Below are 22,215 nucleotides of genomic sequence, written 5' to 3' on the forward strand. Positions count from 1 at the left end.
ATATTATTCAGAGGTTTTGCAAATTCTGTTGTTAACTCTGTTGTTAAAAGCACGTACTTTTCTGTATACCATACATGGTGGTACACACATCTAGGCTGTATTAGAATACATGAATCTGCTCTCAGTTTCCATATTAAAATTATATTAGGCAGAAAACATATTAATTCAGAGAACTAATTAATACCATATTGTGTAGCATAGACATAAACAGGCACACCCACTGTGTTAGCTAAACTGTCTTTAAATTAAAACCAAAATGCCCAAACTAACAAAATCATATTTCATCATAGTTCCAAATTAATTCTATAGAAACAATTAGGTATACTTTGAACAGCCTGTATGGCTGAAGCTGTTACTTCATTAGTTTCTAGTCTGAAAAATAGAAATCTTGTAATAACAGTTTATAGTACTGTATATATTATCAATTCCACAGAAGATAATAGTTAAGACAACATAATGACAGCTTCAGTTTAAATAAATTGTGAATGTGCAATAGGGAATGGTTTTTCCCCTGAAGCATCCAGCATTTGAAAGCCTTATAAACATGATTAACTAAAAAAAGAAACCCACAGGCTTGGGGTCACGTAGAGGTCACTTAAATAAGGGGAAGATATAAAATATTAACATCAAAAGCAGTATACACTCTGATCTAGAATCTTTCACTTTCTTTTTTTCCTCTCTTCCCCTCCATGCCAAACCTGTTTTGAACTTCACCTCCTGATGTATGATCTGTCCAAACAGATGCCCAGCTTAGATTCAAAGTAGGTTAAGAATTACAATGCATACACTTTATTTTGGAAGAGATTGAAAGCAGCTCTACAATGAAGCCAATTCAAATTAATGTCCAATGCTTAAGAAAGTACTGTACACACAATGGGCATACAGGAAAAACTCCCAGACATCTCAATCTTACGTTTACTCAGAATGAAGTTGCACATCACAATTAAACATTTGGAAAGATACAGATCCATTGTATCTATGAATAAGCCTCATCTAAACATTTAGAAGATGTAACCAGCTGGTTGATATAGTGTACAATTAGTTTGATCTATCAGATTAAGGCAACATGTAGTTTCATTGGTTTTGGCTTAGCATATTACATATACCCAGCTGTTGTGATTTACAACTTAGTGCCAATTACAGCTTTTTCAGCAACTCTTGATTAAATAAACCTTGGCACTGTGTGATGGATAAACTCTGCTGAAGAGAAGAACTTAGTTATTTAGAGATATAAGGGGTAGATGAAGAGATGCTTCTGGAAAAGATGCAAGGGTCTTCTAAATCAGGGGTCGTCAACCTTTTGGACCTCAGGGACCACCAATCTCATAATTTTAAATCCCACGGACCACTAATATGAATTTTGACTGATGGTGGCTTGCTGACATTGGTGGGAAAGTCAGTCCCATATTCCAGAGCTGCAATAGTCACAAGACTGGCCCTTTGGTCATCCTGGAGCAGCTGGCAGGCGGGTGCACCTGTGACTATTGCAGCTCTGGAATATGGGACTGACTTTCCCACCAATGTCAGCAAGTTACCCTGGGGCGGATTTCCCTCCCCCGCCATTGGTCTTACCTTCCAGTTCCAGCTCACATGGCTCTACTCAAGGTAACGTTTGTGCTCAGCCGAAGAGGGGAGCTAGCAGGTGGGTGGGCCATGTGGGCGGCCCAGCCTTGTGTTCCCAAGCAACCTGGATTAATTGCTTGGGGGGGGGGGTGCTTTAGAGGGGATATTTCTCTGCGGAACACCAAAATTTTCTCATGGACCACCAGTGGTCTCCGGCCCATCAGTTGTCAACCACTGTTCTAGATGAGGTTTTCATGATGCAATTACTCTGCCTCATTCACATAATTTTTACTCAGCACTAAGAATACAACTTCTTCTACTGCTCTGTGTTTTCCCCTTCTTCCAGTTTACTAGAAGTGGAAAAACTGGACTCACTGCATTCTGCCTTTGTTTGCTTGTATAAGAATCAGTCCATCTGGAAACAGTCTACTAGGTCAGCAGGGGATTTTTCTGAGTCAGATATGTCTCAGAGAAGGTCCTAACTCATTTTCTACTTCTGAGAGTTAAGACATGGAGAAAGAGTCAAAACAATTTTTCTCAGCTGCCATTCCTGTGAAAGAACTACAAGATATCCCAATGCAATGTTTTCACCACACTCCATTGCATCCATCTTCTTGTCTGGACTAGCTCAACTCTCTTTCTCGGCCATAAATAATTGTGGAAACATTTATAAGCCTTTACATCTTGGAATGGTTATCTCTCATCTCCTTCCAAAATGAAGGATGTGAGCAAAGCACCAAAGAAACAATGGCCACTGTTGTCCTAGGTATTGGTTTTCAGCTTTTAAAAAAAACAAACTGATAGAACTTTGGAGTCTGTCTTTGTCTACCAGAAGACAGAATTGTCTTAACCCTCTCAAAGGAATGAAAATGTAGAAGACAAGTATTGTAACAGAGCCTTGGTGTACTGTACTCCATTGGATTAGCACTTGGGTCCCAATGGAAAGTAACACCCACTTGTTTTTGCTTCTTGACTGCCCCAAAAGTAATTTGTAAATTGCTTTCAGGGATGTTCTAAGATATGGAGATGTGAGGTAGGGATTTTTATCTGAAAAGTGGAAGATACACTTTCCATACCTATTCTTTCCAATGCTGAAGCCACAAAATAAAATAATGGAGTTTTCAGTAGTCGACAGACTGTAAATTGTGCTAGGGGACAACTCCCACTCTGCATGAGTTTTCCAGCATGTGATAGGACTCATAGTCTAGGGCTAACTCATTTTGGGGGAAGGGCAGTTTTGTGATCCAGTAGCTGACTACCCCATGTTTTTTGCAAGGAGCTTGACTGTGAAGTATAATGCCCCATTGAGAATTCAATGTCTGGAGAGATGGAAAACAAAGTGAAGGTTGTGGGAACCTAAGCCCGAGCAATGAGATTTTAAACTTTTGCTGTTCTGTCATAGAATATATAGCACTCGCTGTCTTTTCTCTAATTTTTGATATTATTTTAATATTGGAACTTTGAGGTCCAATTATTTTTTTAAAAAAAACATCCAGAACCTGTTTCCTGCCCTTATAGCTTTCGTTGACTGGCACTTGATTTTATGATAGATTCTTCTTCTTTTTTTAATAGCTGAATTTTTCCTCCTGCTGCTCCTGGGCTTTACTTTTTTGTTGTTGTTCTTCAGAGTTAACATACAGTTCAGTTTGTAGAAACAAGCATTATAATGTTTAAATAATTAAAAATGAGAGAGAAGTTTTCTCAATATATTTAAAAGTTTAAAGGAAGTTTTAAAAGTTTAAAATATCATATTAAAAAATACAGTTTCTGGTTATTAAACATTTTAAGTTTGAAAAAAAGATTGGCTTCTATACTAAAATTTTATACAATACACAAAAATAGATATCTGAAAAAAAATACATAACAATGAAAAATATTCTATATTCCCTCCACTCCAAATTATGAATCTGGTTTTAATTTCTATAAAATGCTACACAGTGTGAGAGAAAGAGATTGTGTATTTAAACCTCATTTTGAAACATGGAATTAGTAACCTAGCCCACATTTAGACACAGTTAAACCCTTTTAATCTGAGGGATTTAAGAGCACCTGATCATGTGGGACTGTGGCCTATTTTGTTGCTGTGAAATTTAGAGACGGTGTTTAATCCCACACAGGCCTTTGTAAGGGTCCCTTTTGTTAGGTGGTGTTCCCAAAGCCTAAACTGGGATGGACTCAGATGGAAGGCTCCAGGACTGGCTTTCTTGCAGCCTGCTTCTTCTGTCGTCGCTTACATTCCCGCCACACCATGAAAGGATTGACCAAAGCCAGAAGCATTAACACTACGAAGGCAATGTCAACCTGGAAGGAAAGATAGAAAAAGAATAAAAACACCCAATCCTCAAACGAAATTACTCGAAGGGGATTTGGGTCACTTCCCCCAAACTAGTAAACGCTGCCTTTCAGGCAACATATCCTGGATCCTAACACCCCACTGCCGGGGGTATGGCTGACATCATGACAGGAAAATGGGCTGAGTGGGATACAGAATACTTACATAAAAGGAATCCCCTTTTAGTGGACCCTTGATGAGTGTAAAACAGGGATACTGTAGGAGGGACACCACAGCTGACAGTCCCATCACCAGACCATAGAGTTTCCCAAAATGTTCAAGGGGAAAACTGTAAAATAAAATGGGAGCAGGAGGGGAATCATCTCGGCATTTTAAAGTGACTTTTCCTCATTGTTGCCTTTATAGCAACTTGCCACTTTGCCCCCCCCTTCTTGATCTTTCTGCATCCCTAGTAGGATGAAGTGGGGGTGGGGGGGTGGAGCAGGAGTGGGATTCTACCAGTTCGCACCTATTTGCTAGAACCAGTTGTTAACATTCTAAGCAGTTCGGAGAACCGGTTATTAGAAGAAATTACTGGCCTAATCCTGTAAGGAAGGCAGGAAGGAAACATTCTGGTGTTGCTTACAGAAACTGGCTCTCCATTAACCCTTATTACATTCTTGGTAGGACTAGACTTCCTGTCTCAGGAACTTCTCTGGAGTTTTTTTCCCCTCCTTTGCTGGTACTTTGCTTGTGTGGAGTGACCATTCAAAGTTACAATGGCACTGAAAAAAGTGACTTATGACCGTTTTTCGCGCTTACGACTATTGCAGCGTCCCCACAGTCATGAGAGGCCAGGCAAGGAGATGTGTGCCTCGATGTGAGTGATATCAAGTTGGCCACGCCCAGCCAATAACATGACCACCAAGCCACGTCCACCCAGTCACATGACCACCAAACCACACCCACCAACTAAGCCACATCTACAGAACCGGTTGTTAAAAAATTTGAATCCCACCCCTGGTGTGGAGCCCTTGTTTGCACCTACATCAGTGTTTCATGGCGCTCTCACACAAAAGAATGATAAAAAGGAAGGACGTTTTGGAATTCATCATACACTATTAAAATATATATCAACGGATTTAATTAATGGATATCTCTGGGGAAAAGCCCAGGCTTTGAGATGACAGGATCAAGAAATGTACTTTCTTCCTTTCTGATTCAACTCTCATTGTAAAATACAAATAACAAGAAATAATCTAGCTTCATGCCTGTTTTCACATAGGTTAGTACTTCTATCATGTCTCCACTTATTATTATATTATTGTCTATGTTATTAGGCATTTGAAAAAACAGAATGCCCAAGAAAGTGTCCAATAAAGATCGGAGGGGTATTTTAGCACAATTCTGAAAATCTAAAAAAAAAAAAAAAAAAAGAATGTTATTGTTGTGTTATGAACTCCAGAACTTTTTTCTAAAGCAGGAATTGGGGAGGAGAATTGGGTACACCAATTACAATGCACACTGGTAGAAATCATAACTCCCCTTTAGCAGTTTATGCTAGTAGCTGAAAACCTGCAAAACTGGAAAAAGCATATATGGCACTTCCAATAGAAGAGAACTGACTGACATTTTTCCTCATCAGAATCATAAACCTCTGTGATCATTCTGTGCCGTGCTTAACCGTACGCTTCCCTTCCTTTCCCCACTCCTTCCAAGTCTTCCTTCCCAATTTCTCTTACGCAATAGCCAAGAAGGCAGCATTGCCTCCATAGAGGAAGGAGCGGCTCAGAACTTGCAGGATAAATGTGGCATACTGCACAGGCAGCACGGGAATGGAAGCACAGATGGAGAAGGCCAGGCACTGTAATACTGTAATGACCAGGGACAGGATACAAGAACGGAGGTCAGCAAGAGGATCTGGTGCCCCTGAAACGAAGAGAGTGAATTCAGTTAGGGAGAACTCAAAGCACCAAAGTTTTGGCAGGGCAAACTAATCTGGAAGGTAAATTCCCACAATTCAAAGGGCCTACCTGAATAACTTTCTCCCTTCTTTTGCCTGTGTTTGTGCCAGTCAAGAATAAGTCCATTCCAAGGGGCACAGAGGACTCCACAGAGCTGTGTGATGGCAAATGCATTGGTGAAGCTACTCACTGTGGATAGAAAAAAGGAAGACCAAAGATAACTGCAGTGTTATTCCAAAGGCAATTTCCCCAATGCAATGGGTTTTTCCTTTCTATAATTCATGGTAGTTGTGTCTAGATGAGGTTAGAATGTGTTCAGGTTTTGACTCTTCGGTCATTCAGTTCTCAGAACTGAAAAAACTCTCCCTTTGGGTATAGAACAAAGCTTCTAACAAGACTAATATGAAAGGAGGCTGGTAGTTCCCTCAGCTTGCTGGCCAGGCCTATCTAGCAATCAACAGCCGAGTTCTGCCATTATTCATATCTGAGTTTTAAAATGACACAATTTAAATCTTATTTCAGCAGCTTATCGGTGCTGAAGACAAGGAAAAGCTTTCAGGGCAGGCCTCAGGCTATGTTTGATTACATCCTGACCCCATCATTTCAGGAGAGAAGAACATCGTGGAGGAGAAATCACCTGCCTTTTGTGCCAGGAAGGGAGGAAAGGGGGCAACATAAATAAAATAGAACAATGGAACATATCATATATTCTAGGAGAAAATTTTCTTTCAGACTCCAGAAAGAACTGAGATGAGTCTCTCATGCTCTTTAAATTATTTTAAAAAGTAAAAACAAAACAAAAACACAATTTGACAAAAAAAAAAAAATGCTGTAAGCTGATGGGATTCTGGCTCATCCTTCCTTTGTAAAGCAATGTCTTTTATCAGTTTTTCTCCTCGTATTTTCCACTTTGCTGCCCCAGTCAATACTTCTTTCAACTCTCCCTATTCACTTCCATAGCTTCTTTCTTATTGCTTGCTTCTCGCTTACCTTAAATTCATTAGTATCTTTCCCTATTCCCTTCTCTTACCCAAGAACCACCTTCCCTCCCTACAATTTTTGGGTTCCCTCCGTACCAAGGCTGTCGTCCTCATTTGCGAGTTTTCTCAGCATGGGATTGAGGGTGCCAATGAAGAGGTAATGGCGCAACTGCATCACTGACAGCCATATCAAGTGCCAGAAAAATAACATGGAGAAAACACATTTCCAGAAGGATTTAACAGGCGGTTCCTTGGCATCTGATCCAATCTCAGCATCACCTTAAAAAAAGAAAAATGGGTAGACTGTGGAGTTTTGTCCAGTCTGATTTTTATATCACAAACTCAGAATGTCTTCAGACAAAAGACTACTTGCTACTGTTTCCCTGACTGCACTTCCAGGATTAAATGATAACTCACACACATATGTGGATTTTAAGTTTTATTAATGCCAGGGAGAAAAAGGTTTGGTTAAACAGAGATGAGATAATTATTTTTGTTGACTTCAAACCAGACCCACCTAAAAAGTATGTGAAATAGTTTCTAGGGTACAGAGGACATCAAAAGTCAATCAATCAATCAATCAGAAAAGAGCTGGAGGGCACCTTGGAGGTCTTCTAGTCCAGGGTTCTCCAACCTTGGCAACTTTAAGCCTGGAGGACTTCAACTCCCAGAATTCCCCAGCCAGCAAAGCCCTCCAGGCTTAAAGTTGCCAAGGTTGGAGACCCCTGTTCTAGTCCAAACCCCTGCTCAAACAGAAGACCTTATACCATTTCAGACAGGTGGCTGTCCAGTCTCTTCTTAAAAGTCTCCAGAGATGAAGCACCTACAAAGTTTGAAGGCACGTTGTTCCACTGGTTAATTGTTTTCACTGTTAGGAAGTTTCTCCTTAATTCCAGGTTGAACTAATTATGCCTTTGATAATGGTTCCTGGAATGTATGAAGTCACTTTTCTATCAGCCTCTGATCAATTGACTGACAGGGTACAAAGCTGCTGTTTCTTACTAGCAATTTGCAGCAGGGTCACTGGGAGGAAAAAGGAAACAGTATTTCGTAGTAACATGACATTAAATGTGATTAATATCTTGCTGGAACTTCCAGTAGTAGATCCCATATCCTGGGGAAACCATAAAAAGTGAAAAATTATGACATCTGAGCTCATTCTTCCTATCTGCTCTCCCATAAAAAATAGTTGACTGCAATAGCCTAGAAGCACATGGTGACTTGGGAGCTGATCATGTTCCACAATGCCTAACAGCTAAAAAAATGGGTAATTCAAACCTGACTTTGCGTATGGAACTCTAAAGAGAGAGAATGAGGCAAAAGAAGGAGAACAAAAGAAACTGGCTATAGAGAAGCATCTCTCAATCCTGGGTGAATTGTGTAAATCCAGTGAAAGCTGCCCCTGAAATATACATGGAGGCAGACTCATATTTTACCATTACTTTGCAGAGAACCTAAAAATTACATAGAAGAATGGCCCAAGCATTCCAAATAATGTAATCCTAGCTAATATGAGATCCACAGGGGAATCCAAGGTCTCTTTCAATTCTGTTATTCTATTAGTCTAAACCAGCCTCATCCTCTACCTTTGTCCTTGATGGTAGCTTGTTCTCCTTTGAGTGCTGACTCATCATGTAGATTATTTGAATCTTGGGCTTCACCTGCAACTGTGATCTTGGGGGAGCCTTGTTCCTCATAAGTGCGGTATGAATGGGAAATCCCAGGACACTTCAATCTGCAGACACAGGAAATATGACACACATCTTGTTCTCCCCTTGGCCTTGTGAACTTATTTCTACATACATCTTGTGTACAGAACTTAACCAATGTTACATATGCACAGAAAGAAGGAAAAGGATTTACGAGAAAGCTTTTATTAATTCTTGAAGCCATTGAACCCTAGCATGAAAATGCAAAACTGAAATGAAATTAGTCAGAGTCAGTGAACATTCCACAACATTTATACACATTAAATGGGTAATCAAACATACAAAGAAAAAGGGAGGGGAAAGCCTCAGGGGCACTGAAATTTGTATTTTTCTGGTACAAACCAATTTCAGTGTCACATTTGACTTAACAATTGTTCTTTCTAGACCTTACATCTTACCACTTTCCTTTACTCTTTCTTTGCATTAGTATCTCTAAAATGCAAAAAAGAATTACCAGTCTGCTTGCTGATACTGACATCTACCTTTATTTGGAAGTAAATCCATTAAACTCACTGCCCCGATTCAGACATAATGCAACGGCATAATGTGATTTATTTGGTTTTGGCACAGAATGATGAGTTAACTCACTTATTGAGGCTCAGCATAATGCATGAACTACACCAGCAGAGCCAGTCTATATCTGGCACGCAGCTGGATCTAACTGCAACTCCTTTTTGAAGAAGCAAAGCTACTGAAGCAATCAGGAATAGAAACAAGGTGATTAAGACCAAGGATACCTTTGCAAATATTATTTGAAAATAGAGGAAGAAAGGCGCACTTGGAAGCACAGAAGAGACAAATAAGTGGAGAATTCAGCTTTTCATCTCTTGTTTTCCTCCTGATTTTCACTCACAAGAAATGGCTTCATCAATCCAAAGTGAACTTAGAGAATTATGAGATGTATTTCATGAAATATGAAACTAAGTGTTCATATCTGCAAGTAAACATTTAGAGGTCTGGCCTGCTAATAACACTCACCTAATCTGCAGGCATACTTAATTCATTTAAATGACATGAGTCATCCCAGTACTGGCTGCCTGCTCTATTGTTAAGTTCAGATTTTTCTGCAATGTATATAGCACTTGAAACATGACATAACAACTCAGGGACAAAAAAGCTTAGGATGAATAGGCAGACACAAGGAATGTTATGAATCTAAAATTGTTAACAGAACAATGCATGGATGCATCTTTTACCTTAAATAACAGCTGGGTGTTAAGAATAGATCTACTGGTGCAGCTTTTCTAGACATCAAATTACTTTTGCACATCAAACTGCTGTTAAAGGTACAGTGACAGTCAGATGAGAAGCACATCCCTAGACAAATCCAAGGACAAGCTTTTACAACGTGTGCCTAAAATAGCACTCAGAAAGAAGGATTGTCTTTATAGGATTAACAGAGGGGATCTAAAGATCCCTAAAGTACGTTCTCTGGTCACTAAGATTTCAGGCATCACCATAACAGCTAGAAAAAGGAAGAAGCAACTGGACGAAACATCATAGGAATATAAGAGGAGATTAGGATTTTGGGAAAGTCACACAAAGGAGTCAGCTGCCCATTGGACAGAATTGCTGCTTACCCATATGTATAGCCTGGGGGCAGTGGATAAGGAATATGGTATCGGGGCATCAGGAAAAAGGTGCGAACTAAGTGCCAGGCGCTGCAGGCAGACATGAAGAAGAACATGGCTTGCAGGGAGAAGCCTTGCTCATACAGGAGCTGAGGACAAACAAGGCATTCCAAGATAAGCTGGCTGTATTTTAACGCTCCTACCGTGTGTGCACCAATCCCTGAATTCCTGTAGAAACGTAGCAAGGAAGATGGAAAGACTTCAGAGTTCCTCCTTTCCACTTGCTCTATCCTGATCATTAGCAGGTCCTTCTCAGCAGAGGCAAGTAGCTTCTGAAAGGGTTGGGCAATTTTTTTGGTACCACCATAGAACATTTTTAAAGGGCCCATCGCCACAGTGAGAGGGGCAAGGGTGCAAGCAGAGCAAAGCTAGGTCACTGATGTGAATGATGATGATGAGATTTTGTGTTTCCCTGGTTGGTTTGAGAGTTGTTTTTTTACACGCTTCCTAATTCAAAAGGGGAGAAAATGGCTGCTGAGCCCAAGGAAAAAAGTACAGTTTCTTTAAGGAGATAGGTGCAGTGTATCCCCACTTCCAGAGTGGTATACAATTTTGGTTTCAGATATAAAGTGCAGTACACTAAATCCTAGGCCTAGGTTTATAACACTAAAATTCACACGACATGTTATACCCAAACAAATACACCAATGGTCTGCTTTCTACAGCAGGCTAAGACAGTATCTGGGTGACTACAATAAATTGCATCCTAAACCTCCTCTAGATGCTGGATGAACCTGGCCATCAGGGCGGGGATGATGGGGGCTATAGTCAATGCAACATGTCACATAGTACAGTTACTTTAGGTTTTTCAGCCTTAGTTATTCATTCTGTTGGGAATTGCCCAGAAACTGCAGTTCTCCTCTACAAGCAAAGTTCAGGCACAAAAGAGCTTTAGAAAGCTGAGTCATGAATTACAAGAAGCAACAGGACAAAGAGTCCTCTCTCTCACTTCTAGCGCTACTTCCTGCTGAAATCAGGCTCACTCTGCTTTCAACAGCAAGCCTCTCCTGCTCCTCCTGAGATCTACATGGAGACCAAGGACCAGACTTTACAAACACTTTATGGCAGGCAACTACCTCCCTCTTTCCCACCCTCCATGTCTGAAATGCAAGGCACTCTCCCACAAATGGAAGGAAGGAGAGGAGGCTTTTCTTCCTGATGTCCACCTACTCAACCCAAAAGGAAAATAAACATATAGGTATATATTTGTTATTTTATTTGTAACCCACGTTTCCTTCAGGAGCTCAAGGTGGTATACATAGCATCCCCTCCTCCTATTTTCCTCTGCAACAACCCCATGAACTAGGTTGATCTGAGAGTCAATCGTGCAGAGCTTCTGTAGCTGATCTATCAATCCCTATCCCCAAACAAATGCAAAAGGGAAAGGGATGCAGAGCTTCTTTCCCTGATAAGCTTTTGCTCAAAGTTAGAGTTCCATAAGATTGATTTTCACTGAAGAAGAACCAGTACCAATCCTTGAAAGAAGGATGAAACAGGCAACGGTCTCATTTTGGCTGTAACCTCTGCTCTGCCCCAAGTGGACTAACTTAATCCACAGGAGTGACTTTGGTATATCATTTTTGGTATATCAATTGGCTGTTAACAGCATTAACAGGTGAAAACGTCCCAGATTCATGGTCAAATGCAAATGGTGGCCTTTCTCTAATGCCCACTAGCAAAGGAGCTGTATACATGCAACGAAGGCTCTTGAGTATGCATGGGCTAATCTATGTAGAAATGCACGCTATTTCCAAATCAGCTCGCACATGTCCTTTAATGAGAAAATAGATCCGCTGGAGGCAAGAAGGAAAAGTATTACCTCTAGTCTTAGTTTTAAGCATATAAATCCAGATAAAATATCTCTGAGGGTTAAACCAATTATCTATTTATGCTAGTTTATTTCCCCCACCCTGATCTTGCTGATCTACTCTCTTATGGTCCTCCATAACATGCCTGTGCTCTCTTTATATCTTAGCCCTCCTAAAGTTGCAGCCTGGCTTGCATGGGGCAGGCTGTTTCTTTGAATATCTAAACAAGTTATCGTTAGTCATTAATTCATTCAGTGTTGATAATTTAGATGGCTCTAAGGTCATGTTTTAGTGCTACAGATAAGGACAATGAGGTAATTCTGTGGCATCCGGCACCTACCAAAAGCAGCAACGAGACAGTAAAGTCCAAACATAGAAGTGGCAGCCTTTTTAAAATTAAATTGATATGGGAGGCAAAAAAAAAAAAAGACTTTCTCACCAACCTTGATGATAAGAAATACAGCTGAGGAAGAATCAAAGGCTCCATTGTAGAGGGTAATGATGATGGACCGATGTTTTCCAAACAGGTTCCCAACCTGGAGAAATAAATTAAAAGGACTAATCCCCTTTTGTGGCAGCAGGACATAGTACATGAACTACTCTGGCTAGAATATAAAAAGTTAGATTCTATGGAAGAATAAGCAATTTGTGAAATAGATTTCTTCCATGCCTGTGGCCACTTTTCTTGAAATTTCAACTCCAGACTAGCCTGATACATTCTGAAAATTGTAGGAAAATGACATCATGGTTCTCTTTTCCCAGCTGGATTTGAATATCCTCAAAAGAGGAAATAAAGATATCTCTGGGATCTCCCCATACCCAAAAGTTGTCATGGTTAGACTTATATCTGCCCCCGCCCTGCCACAAAGTTTTTTTTGGACAGTTTCCTTTCCCAGCATCCCACCCCAGTAGGATGCACAAGGGAAGAAATTCAAACCTGCATATTTGTGAGAATGAAAAGGATCCCACCAACAGAAATAAATGTCATTGCTGGATACAACATTACTGCAGTGGCTGGAAAGAAGAAAAATCATTGTATTATCATGCTCATAACCAAGACATAGACAAACTATCATTCAAACTACTTTTTTTCCATCTTCCATATTCATTCACAGACTAGAACTAGATAATCAGTCTCACTAGTCACGCAGGGGTCGCCAACCTTTTGGACCTCAGGGACCACCAAACTCATAATTTTAAATCCCGCAGACCAGAGACCCTGGGAAAATCCCCCAAAAAGTCTGCAGGAAAATCCCCCACCCTGTTTTCCTACCGATCGATCATTCTTTATTTGGGATCGTAGGATCCTGTCTCCAGCTCCATTCTCGGGGGTGGGGAGAGAGAGAGAAAGACTTTTGGCTTCATGCAAGGAAAGCAGCAGAAGCAGCAGAAGTTTTTCTTTCTCTCCCCCAAATTCCACCAGAAATGAGTGTTTGTGAGACTTGTCGCACCAGCGCAGCCTCTTGGAGCAGGATGCCTTGCAGGGTCCCAAAGACTCATTTCTGGCAGAGTTTGGGAGAGAGAGAGAAAGACTTTTGCTGCTTTCCTTATGTGCAGCCAAAAGCAGAAGAAGAAAGAAGTGGAAAGAAGCATCCTGGTGGCCAGGTGAGGTGCGTGGGGTGAGTGGAGCAAGTTCCCCCCTCCGCTCTTTCCCCTCTCCCTTTACTACCTCATGTTGTTCACAATGCAAGCAATGCAAGCCTTGTGTTCTCGCGGGCCATGTGGGCGACGCAGCCTTGTGTTCCCATGTAGCCTGGATTAATTGCTTTGGGGGTGACATTTCTCTGTGGGCCACCAAAATTTTCTCGGGGACCACTGCACTAGTGCATGAAAAGCCATTCATATATTGCCCATTCAACCATCCTGACCTACTAGTTCCCAATGTGCATAGTATGGAGCATAGCAAACTGTAGCAACAGTTATTTTATAAAAGTTCTGGAGATTGAGAAATTAGTCATGAAAAGCATGAGCCCACGGCCTTTGCCCTGCCTTTGTCTTTTGATAAATATTAGCAAAAAATATCATGTGCAGATGTGCATGAGCAGAGGGGAGCTAGACAATGGACATGATTTTTGGGGAGAGCTGGCGCCAGTTCAAGCATCTCAACCAAAATACATACAGTAGAATTATTTCTCAAGAGAGGCACACATCCAGTCAGACACCTTGTAGCCTTTCAAGATAAATGTATAAATGTACATTAAGATAAACCTCAGAGAATAGCACAATGAATAGCTAGGATCCTTCACATCTAACTAGTTGTCAAGCTTTGAACAGTCAAAGGATAGCCATTATACCACATTTAGCTAACAGAGGTTAGTTTAAACATTGCATTGAGAACCAGTTACCAAGGCGTTCTATGTACCCTTAACCCTATGGTCCACTATCAATAGTTGGACCCCCTAAATTGCCTTCAATAAGATCAATTAATAGAATAAGGAGAACAAGGATCTTGGTTTTTTTTAGTAGTAGCATTAAAGAAAAATTTAAAAAACAACAACAGTTGCTACCTTTATATGAAAGAAAACCTGGCAGTACAGTATTTCCTTTTCTATATAACTTTTTAGATATAAGGTTGTTTATATCTGACAGTCTTAATTTGAACTTAATTTGATCTGGCAGTCTTAATTTGAAATCGGTAAAATTTATCTGAGTTTCCCAAATTGTTTCCCAGACTTAGAACCATTCATTTAGCAATCTTTCAAAGTTGCGACACCAATGGAAAAAAAAACTTATTACCAGTTCTCGCACTTTACACCAGTCCCTGCAGTCACATGATCAGAATTCGGACCCTTGGCAACTGGCATGGATTTATGATGGTTACAATGTTCCAGGATCGTGTGAATGCCATTTGGGCCATACCCAGCTGGCTTCCGATAGGCAAAGTTAGTGGGAGAAGCCGGATTTGCTTTATGATTGCATCCTTCACTTAACAAATCAGTAATTTGCTTAATAACCATGTCAAAAAAAGGTCATAAAATTGGGTGCAACTTAACTCTCTCATTTAGCAGTGAAAGTTTTGGTCACAATTGTGATAGTAATTCAAGGACTGATTGCACTGTTGTTACATTCCTAAGTCAGAGCTTGCTACACATGATGGGGGGGAGTCTGTGTGTGTGTGTGTGTGTGTGTGTGTGTGTTCAAGTCTACCAGGCCAATAGCAAGTTCTTTACTCATATCAAGGCACATCCATATATTCTTGAAAACCACATTTCCTTATGCTGCCAAAAGGAAACAAACTGCAGAGAACTGTCCCCATCTCTCCAACATCTCCCAATGATTCATCGCCAGTATTCATCTTGCTTTCTTTAGTATTTTCTACATACCGACATATGTTTAGTGAGCTCAAGTGGGCTCTTCATTCAGAAGCACTCACCTGCTGAAGAAAATGCAACAAGGAGAGTACCCATGGTGTAGGAGGATCTGGAAAACAAAAGGAGAGCCAGAGCTGTGAGTGTATAAGAGGTTGTGGCATATTTTCATTTCATCTCCACCAGACACTGTGGCTTCTCCAGCTTTCCAGCTTTAACCTAGAGAAGTAGGTCAGTAGATAGGTAGGCAATTGTGGCAAGTATGGGCATTGTTAGAAGACAGAAGGTCAACTGGTCACTCAGATGTATCGGTAAAATAAAATTTTGAATCGAGGATATTTGGAAATACTCAGGGAGAATGAAAGAAAGGATGCTAACTGAGAAAGAGAATATAAGACTGAAATTATAAGATGGGAGAAGTGAGCAAGAAGGTACATTTTGGGAGCTAAATTCTAAATTAGTAATGTATCATGTGACCAGTACAAGCTATCGTGAAGTTTCACATGAAGTAGGTTTTGAAACTCTTTACAAAACAACATCCACTCTATACTTCTGAAAGCGAAGCAAAGCAGTTGCTCCTTCGCTGCTGAGGCTGCCTCTGGCAGTTTCAACAGAGCCTCTTCTGATGCTTCCAGTCAGCTCCTGGATATGCCAGCAGGAGCCTCTCTGCCTGCCCACCGCAAGAAGCCTCGTCTGCCTAGCAGAACTTTAGGATGGGGGATTTGAGGTAATGCAAAGCACAAAGCCCCGCTGGAGATGCTCTGCGCCAGTAACATGTCAGCTAAAGCCTGATCAGCATGAAATCAGATCTTCTGAAACTCCAAGCAACAGGAAGAAGAGCCAACCAGCTTACTAATCTTCTCTAAGACTGACAGACATTTGTTCCAAAACATCCCAGCCAATACATTGGTGGGCTGGAGGATAAATATAGAGTGGAGCTCCTGATTGAACTTCAGCTGCTTGTCCATTGGTCCCCCCCCACTTTTTTTCCCCTGGACAGAGATATATCTGCCTTGTAAGACTGAAAACTGGTGGGAAAAGGAAACTGGTCAAACTTGTATTAAATTCACTCCAGGTGCCAAATATCCCAATCAATAAGTGTTGCAAGGTGACTCCTGTCACAAGTGATTGCAGCGCCTATGAATATCCCATAAAGTGTGCAAAATAACACTATCTCACAGCAATTACATGGGATTTGCCACAATAGGATGTCACAGGCAGAGACAAGGAAGTGACATTAGCTCTTGTATAACCCACTCATGCCACTTGAACTTCTTCACGTATCCAGAACTACACCAGTGCCTCACCCATGTAGGAACTGGCAGACCGGAGTTCTAAACCAAAAAATGTTTTCAGGTATATAAGGAGTCCATAAAAGCTTAAGATGCACTTTGCAGGAATTTATGTAGGAAAGTTCCTTCTCGGTGGGAGCAGGCAGTCCAAGATTAATCACCCATGAAAGGCAGGTACCAGGGATTGGAGGAGAGACAGCGTGGCTGGCTTGCAACAGCACACACTAGTCAACTTATGTGCTGGAAATGTATTTGTGCCAGGAGAATTTGGAAAACACTTTTTCCAATAAGCAAAAAAAAAAAAAAAAAGGGAAGCCAAACAGAGGCTGCATTTACGATGGGCAAAGGCTAGGGCTGAGGACAGCATTATGCATTCATGTTCTCAACAGATGGTTGGTGAGTCATCTTCAGACCAACACAAGAAGTACATAGGAGCTCTTTCACACAAACTTCATCGTGCAAGTTAAATATCACTTTGTATGAAGACATGATAAAAGACCAAAAGTGTCAGCTATCGAGATTGATTCATAGGAAGTCTCTAGAGGAGGGGTATCAAACTCGATTTCATTGAAGGCCGCATCAGGGTTGTGTTTGACGTCGGGGGGCTGGGGTGGGCGTGGCTCGGGTAGGTATGGCCAACTCGACATCGCTCGTGTTGGGGTGCCCATGGTGGCCCGAGTGCTCTGCCATCAAAAATGGTTCCTGAGTTCCATTTTTGGCTGCAACAGCCTCCTGCAACCCTCTGCCAGTGAAAACGGAGCTCAGGAGGGCCGCCCACGGTCCTTCACTGTTTCCAGGGCAGCCCCGTGGGCCAGGTCTAAGCACCCTGTGGGCTGGATCCAAGGCCCTCGGGTCTTGAGTTTGATACCCCTGCTCTAGAGTGTTTTACCTTTTGCTCCCCTAATTAAGAAGAAAATCCTGTTTCTGAAACTGCTATTTGCATTGAGTGGAGCTTGCTTATTGTTACCACTAGATGGATTTCTTCACAAAGTAATGAATTTCTTGGGTCATACCAGGAAAGGAAAGAGTTAAATCCTCTCCACCAGCCCTTGCTGTCATCCAAATAACTAATCTGCCATCCCAGCTCTAGCTATAAAAACTGCAGGGGAAAGTAAAAACTGTAGTCAATCATATACATTTTACCCATAACCTTTTTAAAAAATTGTTGAGAACCTTTCAACTGACTAGTTCATGTTCATGTCAACAGTTTAGTGTCATTCCTATTATAATACAACTTAGTAATTAAATTTTGAGAAAAAATACATAAGTGAAATAGTTATTTTTCACTTAATAATATCACATCTTCAAACGGTGAGTCACATCTGACCACTAAGAAAGACAGAGATGAATTTCAATTCTCGAATGCTTTTGCAGCAAGAAACAAAAATAACCATCTTAGCTAATTTCAGATATTCTTGGTATTGCATCATTCTACAGTGTTGCCACATTGAGAATGTTTCCTGCAGTTACCCAATGAAGTTAAGTGGTTATGAGAGGTGAAATTATTCATTTATTTCTGCAATATTTACTGAAACCACAATAAGTATGCAAATAGTTTTAGACATGAGAGGAAATGCCTGGATTGAACACAATCATTTCTTGTACAAACAGCAGATTCAAGGAAAATTGAGCAATCCAGTAAATGGCTGGGGAAATGAAGAAGTGATTTTACCTCTCTTTCTCTCTCCTACTCTCTCTCCATTGGAGCTATAGTATGGAGGGAAAGAGTTAAACAGTGACTTGAAAACATGCCTCTGAAGACAATATTCTCATTGAGAACTTGAAAAAGCCACTTGCTTGGCTCTCTGACCTTTTCTGGAGCCCCTATTTTTAGGTTGCTAATAATAATGAAAGGCACGGCTCGCCAGATCGCTATGAAGATGAGTCAAAGACACTTTATATTTCAGAATATAACTCAGAAAAAGCAGCAGCACACAGAAGCAAGCACCTCTGCATTCATCCAGGGAAGTTGGACTCAGGGGATATATGGAATCCAATGAGCCTGATTATTACAATTAGCAGCATCGGATGCAATAGCTGGGGATGAGGAAACCTCTCACTTTTCTCACAATTTTGAGACCTCTTCCACACTGAAGCTGTTTCCAAACATCTGCTCTACAGAAAGCCTACAGAATTTGCCATTCTAATCCCAATTCATTTCAACAGGCTAGTATAATGTCCCTTCTTAAACTAATGATTTAGTCTTTCTCGCTATAAAAGGTGGCTATAAACATCAGTGGGCTGCGTTAGGCCTGGGGAGGGTGCACCACTGACCACAGATCTCATTGGGCTTCGATGAACTTATGTGAAAAGCAGCTGCCCTGAATTCCATACTTCCTTCTTTGGACTCTGCTATGCAACCCCTTGTTTGACTCTTCCACAGCACATCTTTGCCCCATAAGTAATTCCAAAGGAAAGATTGTCCTCCCAGCTTCCTACAGACCGAGATGGATCGTTTGAACATCAGCAATGGAGTCAAATGTACCCAAAGATTTCTTCACCCATCTTCCTTTTCTCAAAAGCTTTTAGCACAATCTTTACATCCCCAGTTGTCTACCGTAACAAAGTGGATGTATTCAGACTGCATGCATTTGATGGAACTCGGTGGTTCCTGCCTCCCCCCTTCGGGCTTCTCTCCCAGCCTTGATTTTGCTGGCTTAGAGGCAACGTTGTCTTTAATTCTACCCCGTAAGAAACCTGAAGAGAGCTTTGCCTACCAGTGACTGAGCACCTTCCTCAGCCTGGCCAAACTTGGTGTTTGGCACCATTCCGTTCTGCTTGGGAGGGCTTCTAAGGGCATTAAAGGGTAATTTTTAAAAGGGTAATACTGGAGAGTTTCCACTTTAAAAGTATCGGTCTCATGTCTCTAACATGAGTTTTGCTAATTTTGGCACCATACAAGGATCCACTGTAACCTTTTCCATTTCATATGCTGCTCCCGCCCCCAGCTGCTTTCTGCATCTTTCATTCACTGGCAATGAAGCAGTTTGACTTGACTCACAGATGCTTTGCTAATAATGCTGGGTGGCTACAAAGGCTGCCTCTTTCAGAGAGAAACTAAACTTCTCCCATCTAACTCTGCTACCATACCTCTTTCAAGCTTTTGGCACCAGCTCCCAGAAAGTAAAGTAAAACATACTCTTTACATTGTCATGGGTGATTGCTTCCTGACTAGAATTAATTGTGTTTTCAAACTGCCTTTGTATAGTTAATTCGTATAGCCTGGCCTACTGTTCTATACAAGTGAGCCAGTCAAAGCAAGCCACTTCTCAACCATGCTTATTTTTAACAGAAAATGCACTTATATTAGATGCATATATTAGATGCTCCCATTGAAATCAAAGGGGTAACATTTGGCTGATAGAGCTACTTATAGGATCAAATAGTAGCTTACAAACAGCTATTTTTTGCAGGAAATAATTGTTGGTCCAAAATTCACAACGTTTCCTCATTTGCTTTGTTTCTCGGTCATAGGCATGAAATGCCCTCCCTTGGCAAAACTGGACTAGCATGTTTTACCTTTGAAATGATTCTTATTCTAAAAGGCTTTTAGTGATACTTTAAATGTGAGGCAAGGTTTTGTATTGTTTTGCTCAGGTCCCACCCTCCACTGGCATGCAGACCCATGAAATGGGTCATGAAATGGTGTGGACCTTGGAAGTCTATCTCACCATGCTTTGTATGTGCATCTGAGTATTTCCAAAAGACTTGCCCAGCTCTGGGAAATTGGCTATGTGCCCTGCTACAGCCGTGAAGGAAGTGGGGGGGAGAAATAGCCTCTTCAGCATTGCCCTACTGCATGTGGTTAATCAGTCCATTCACATGAGGTGCATAACTTCGCCCTCTCCATTAATATTTGCAGTCAATTAAGGAACTTAAAGTGCAGCCACAGCACATTTCAGCTTCCTGGATTGTAGTCACACAGGAACTCTTGGACTTCAAGCTGCATAAAGCTGAGATGAGGTTTGGCACCACTGAAAGCCTCTCAGAGACAAGACGCTTTGTAGATACAAATCAACATCGCTCAAAGATCTGGACTCTTACCACCTCACAAAGGGAGCAGTCTTCTAATCTACACTACAACTCCTAATTGATCATAAACACAGGTTGTTAACAGACAACAGGATCAGGTTCCCACCTACTGACTACCTCTCCCAGTCAGTCCTGTCATCAACAGTCTTTATTTAATGCATACTAAAACTAGCTGAGAAAATGGGGAGTCATATTTTTGTGGCAGTGAATTTCCATTTGGTTTGACACTAATAGATAGAGAGGAATTAGCTGAAGAAATGGAATTAGTAGGTGCATGGGGGAAATTTTGTACTCTTGGAGTTCTTGACTTTTGAAGGAAATTTAACTGTCGAATCAAACCTCTATCTTGAATTTCAAAAAAAGATTGATTTGAATAAACTCAAAGCCATAAGAAATAGGATACCACAGCATGAAAACTACTTAAAAAGTTGTTCAGGATAAATAGAAATTCCTAAAAGATAACTAAAAATAAATAGGTAATTGTAATAAAGGGGGGAAATGAAAGAAGAAATCAGTGTAGCTACCCAGCACAGTTTAGTGAAAATCTAAACATAAAAAAGATTGACATAGAAAATGGAAAAAGGATAGGTCACACAGGCAGTAGGCAGGAACAGCAGAGCTGATATCATGAAAGAAATAATAATAATAATAATAATAATAATAATAATAATAATAATAATAATAATAATAATAATAATAATAATAATAATAATAATAATATAATGATAATGATAATATAATGATTAATAAAAGAAGCTAAACATATTAAAAATTCACGGTATATTCACAGTAAAAGGAAAAGTTAATCAGTCCATATACCAGCTGCTCAGTAAACATCAAAACACTACTAGCTAGCAAAAGAAAAGGCAAAAGCAAAAGAAAATTCCTATTTTGGTTCAATCTTCTCTCCTCAAAAGTTGAAGTCGTCACAGAAAATGAAAAAAGGTAAATAGAATAGAATAGAATAGAATAGAATAGAATAGAATAGAATAGAATAGAATAGAATAGAATAGAATAGAATAGAATAGAATTCTTTATTGGCCAAGTGTAATTGGACACACAAGGAATTTGTCTTCGTGCAATTACTCTCAGTATACATAAAAGAAAAGATACATTCGTCAAGAGTGAAGGGCTAGGACCGAAGACTAAAATAGAGTATAAGCATCATAAGGATATTTCAGAGTTCCATGAGGATCAATCAGTCCTGGAGTTCTCCATTCTTAAATATTTTCCTGAATAATTGCTACACAATTGTTTCACATTTCTATGGTTTCCTTTTCCTATACAATCAATTTATCAAACAATTAAAATTTGCCAGACATACTAACAAAAGCAAAAACATTTATCTTTGAATGTCCAATTCCATTTGGTAGATGGCTATGATGAATACAGAACTTACACTTTAGACACATCACTGCCGGGAGGGAGGATAGTGCAATTCCTATTCTACTTCCTTAGGGTGCGGCTCCCCACTCCCTCCACCGAAAGGGTGGAAAACTATGCATTAAAATATGTGGAGGTGAGTATTATGTCAAGAAAAAACAGTTCTCTGGGCTCCTGGAGGCCGCCTGGGTTGTCAGAGATAATAGGCATTTATCATTTCAGCTGTCTGGCAGTTCTGATAGACTGGAAAGGCAAGAGAGAGGGGGGGGCAGA

The 22,215-nt window shown here is 40.6% G+C and overlaps 1 protein-coding gene across 3 annotated transcripts in view; it reads right to left on the reverse strand.

Annotated features, from left to right (window-relative positions):
* Positions 1 to 766: 766 nt before the first annotated feature.
* The window catches only part of SLC43A3 (solute carrier family 43 member 3), a 38,317-nt gene continuing 16,868 nt past the window's right edge, over positions 767 to 22,215 (reverse strand). For 2 of the 3 annotated variants that reach the window (XM_087950494.1, XM_026683761.2), the window contains exons 5-14: positions 15,301 to 15,347; positions 12,865 to 12,941; positions 12,371 to 12,463; positions 10,069 to 10,208; positions 8,366 to 8,514; positions 6,876 to 7,058; positions 5,869 to 5,988; positions 5,578 to 5,764; positions 4,061 to 4,184; positions 767 to 3,864 (exon numbers count right to left, since the gene is read on the reverse strand). In XM_087950494.1, the coding sequence (XP_087806620.1) occupies positions 3,739 to 3,864; positions 4,061 to 4,184; positions 5,578 to 5,764; positions 5,869 to 5,988; positions 6,876 to 7,058; positions 8,366 to 8,514; positions 10,069 to 10,208; positions 12,371 to 12,463; positions 12,865 to 12,941; positions 15,301 to 15,347 (1,246 nt within the window). In that variant the 3' untranslated portion in view covers positions 767 to 3,738. The remainder of the gene's footprint in view (positions 3,865 to 4,060; positions 4,185 to 5,577; positions 5,765 to 5,868; positions 5,989 to 6,875; positions 7,059 to 8,365; positions 8,515 to 10,068; positions 10,209 to 12,370; positions 12,464 to 12,864; positions 12,942 to 15,300; positions 15,348 to 22,215) is intronic. The other variant, XM_026683763.2, reaches the window with a different exon arrangement.

The sequence above is a fragment of the Notechis scutatus genome, chromosome 1 (genome assembly GCF_049901735.1).
Source record: "Notechis scutatus isolate UNSWTSFEM ecotype Mainland chromosome 1, rNotScu1.2, whole genome shotgun sequence".
In the NCBI taxonomy this organism is placed as follows: Eukaryota; Metazoa; Chordata; class Lepidosauria; order Squamata; family Elapidae; genus Notechis; species Notechis scutatus.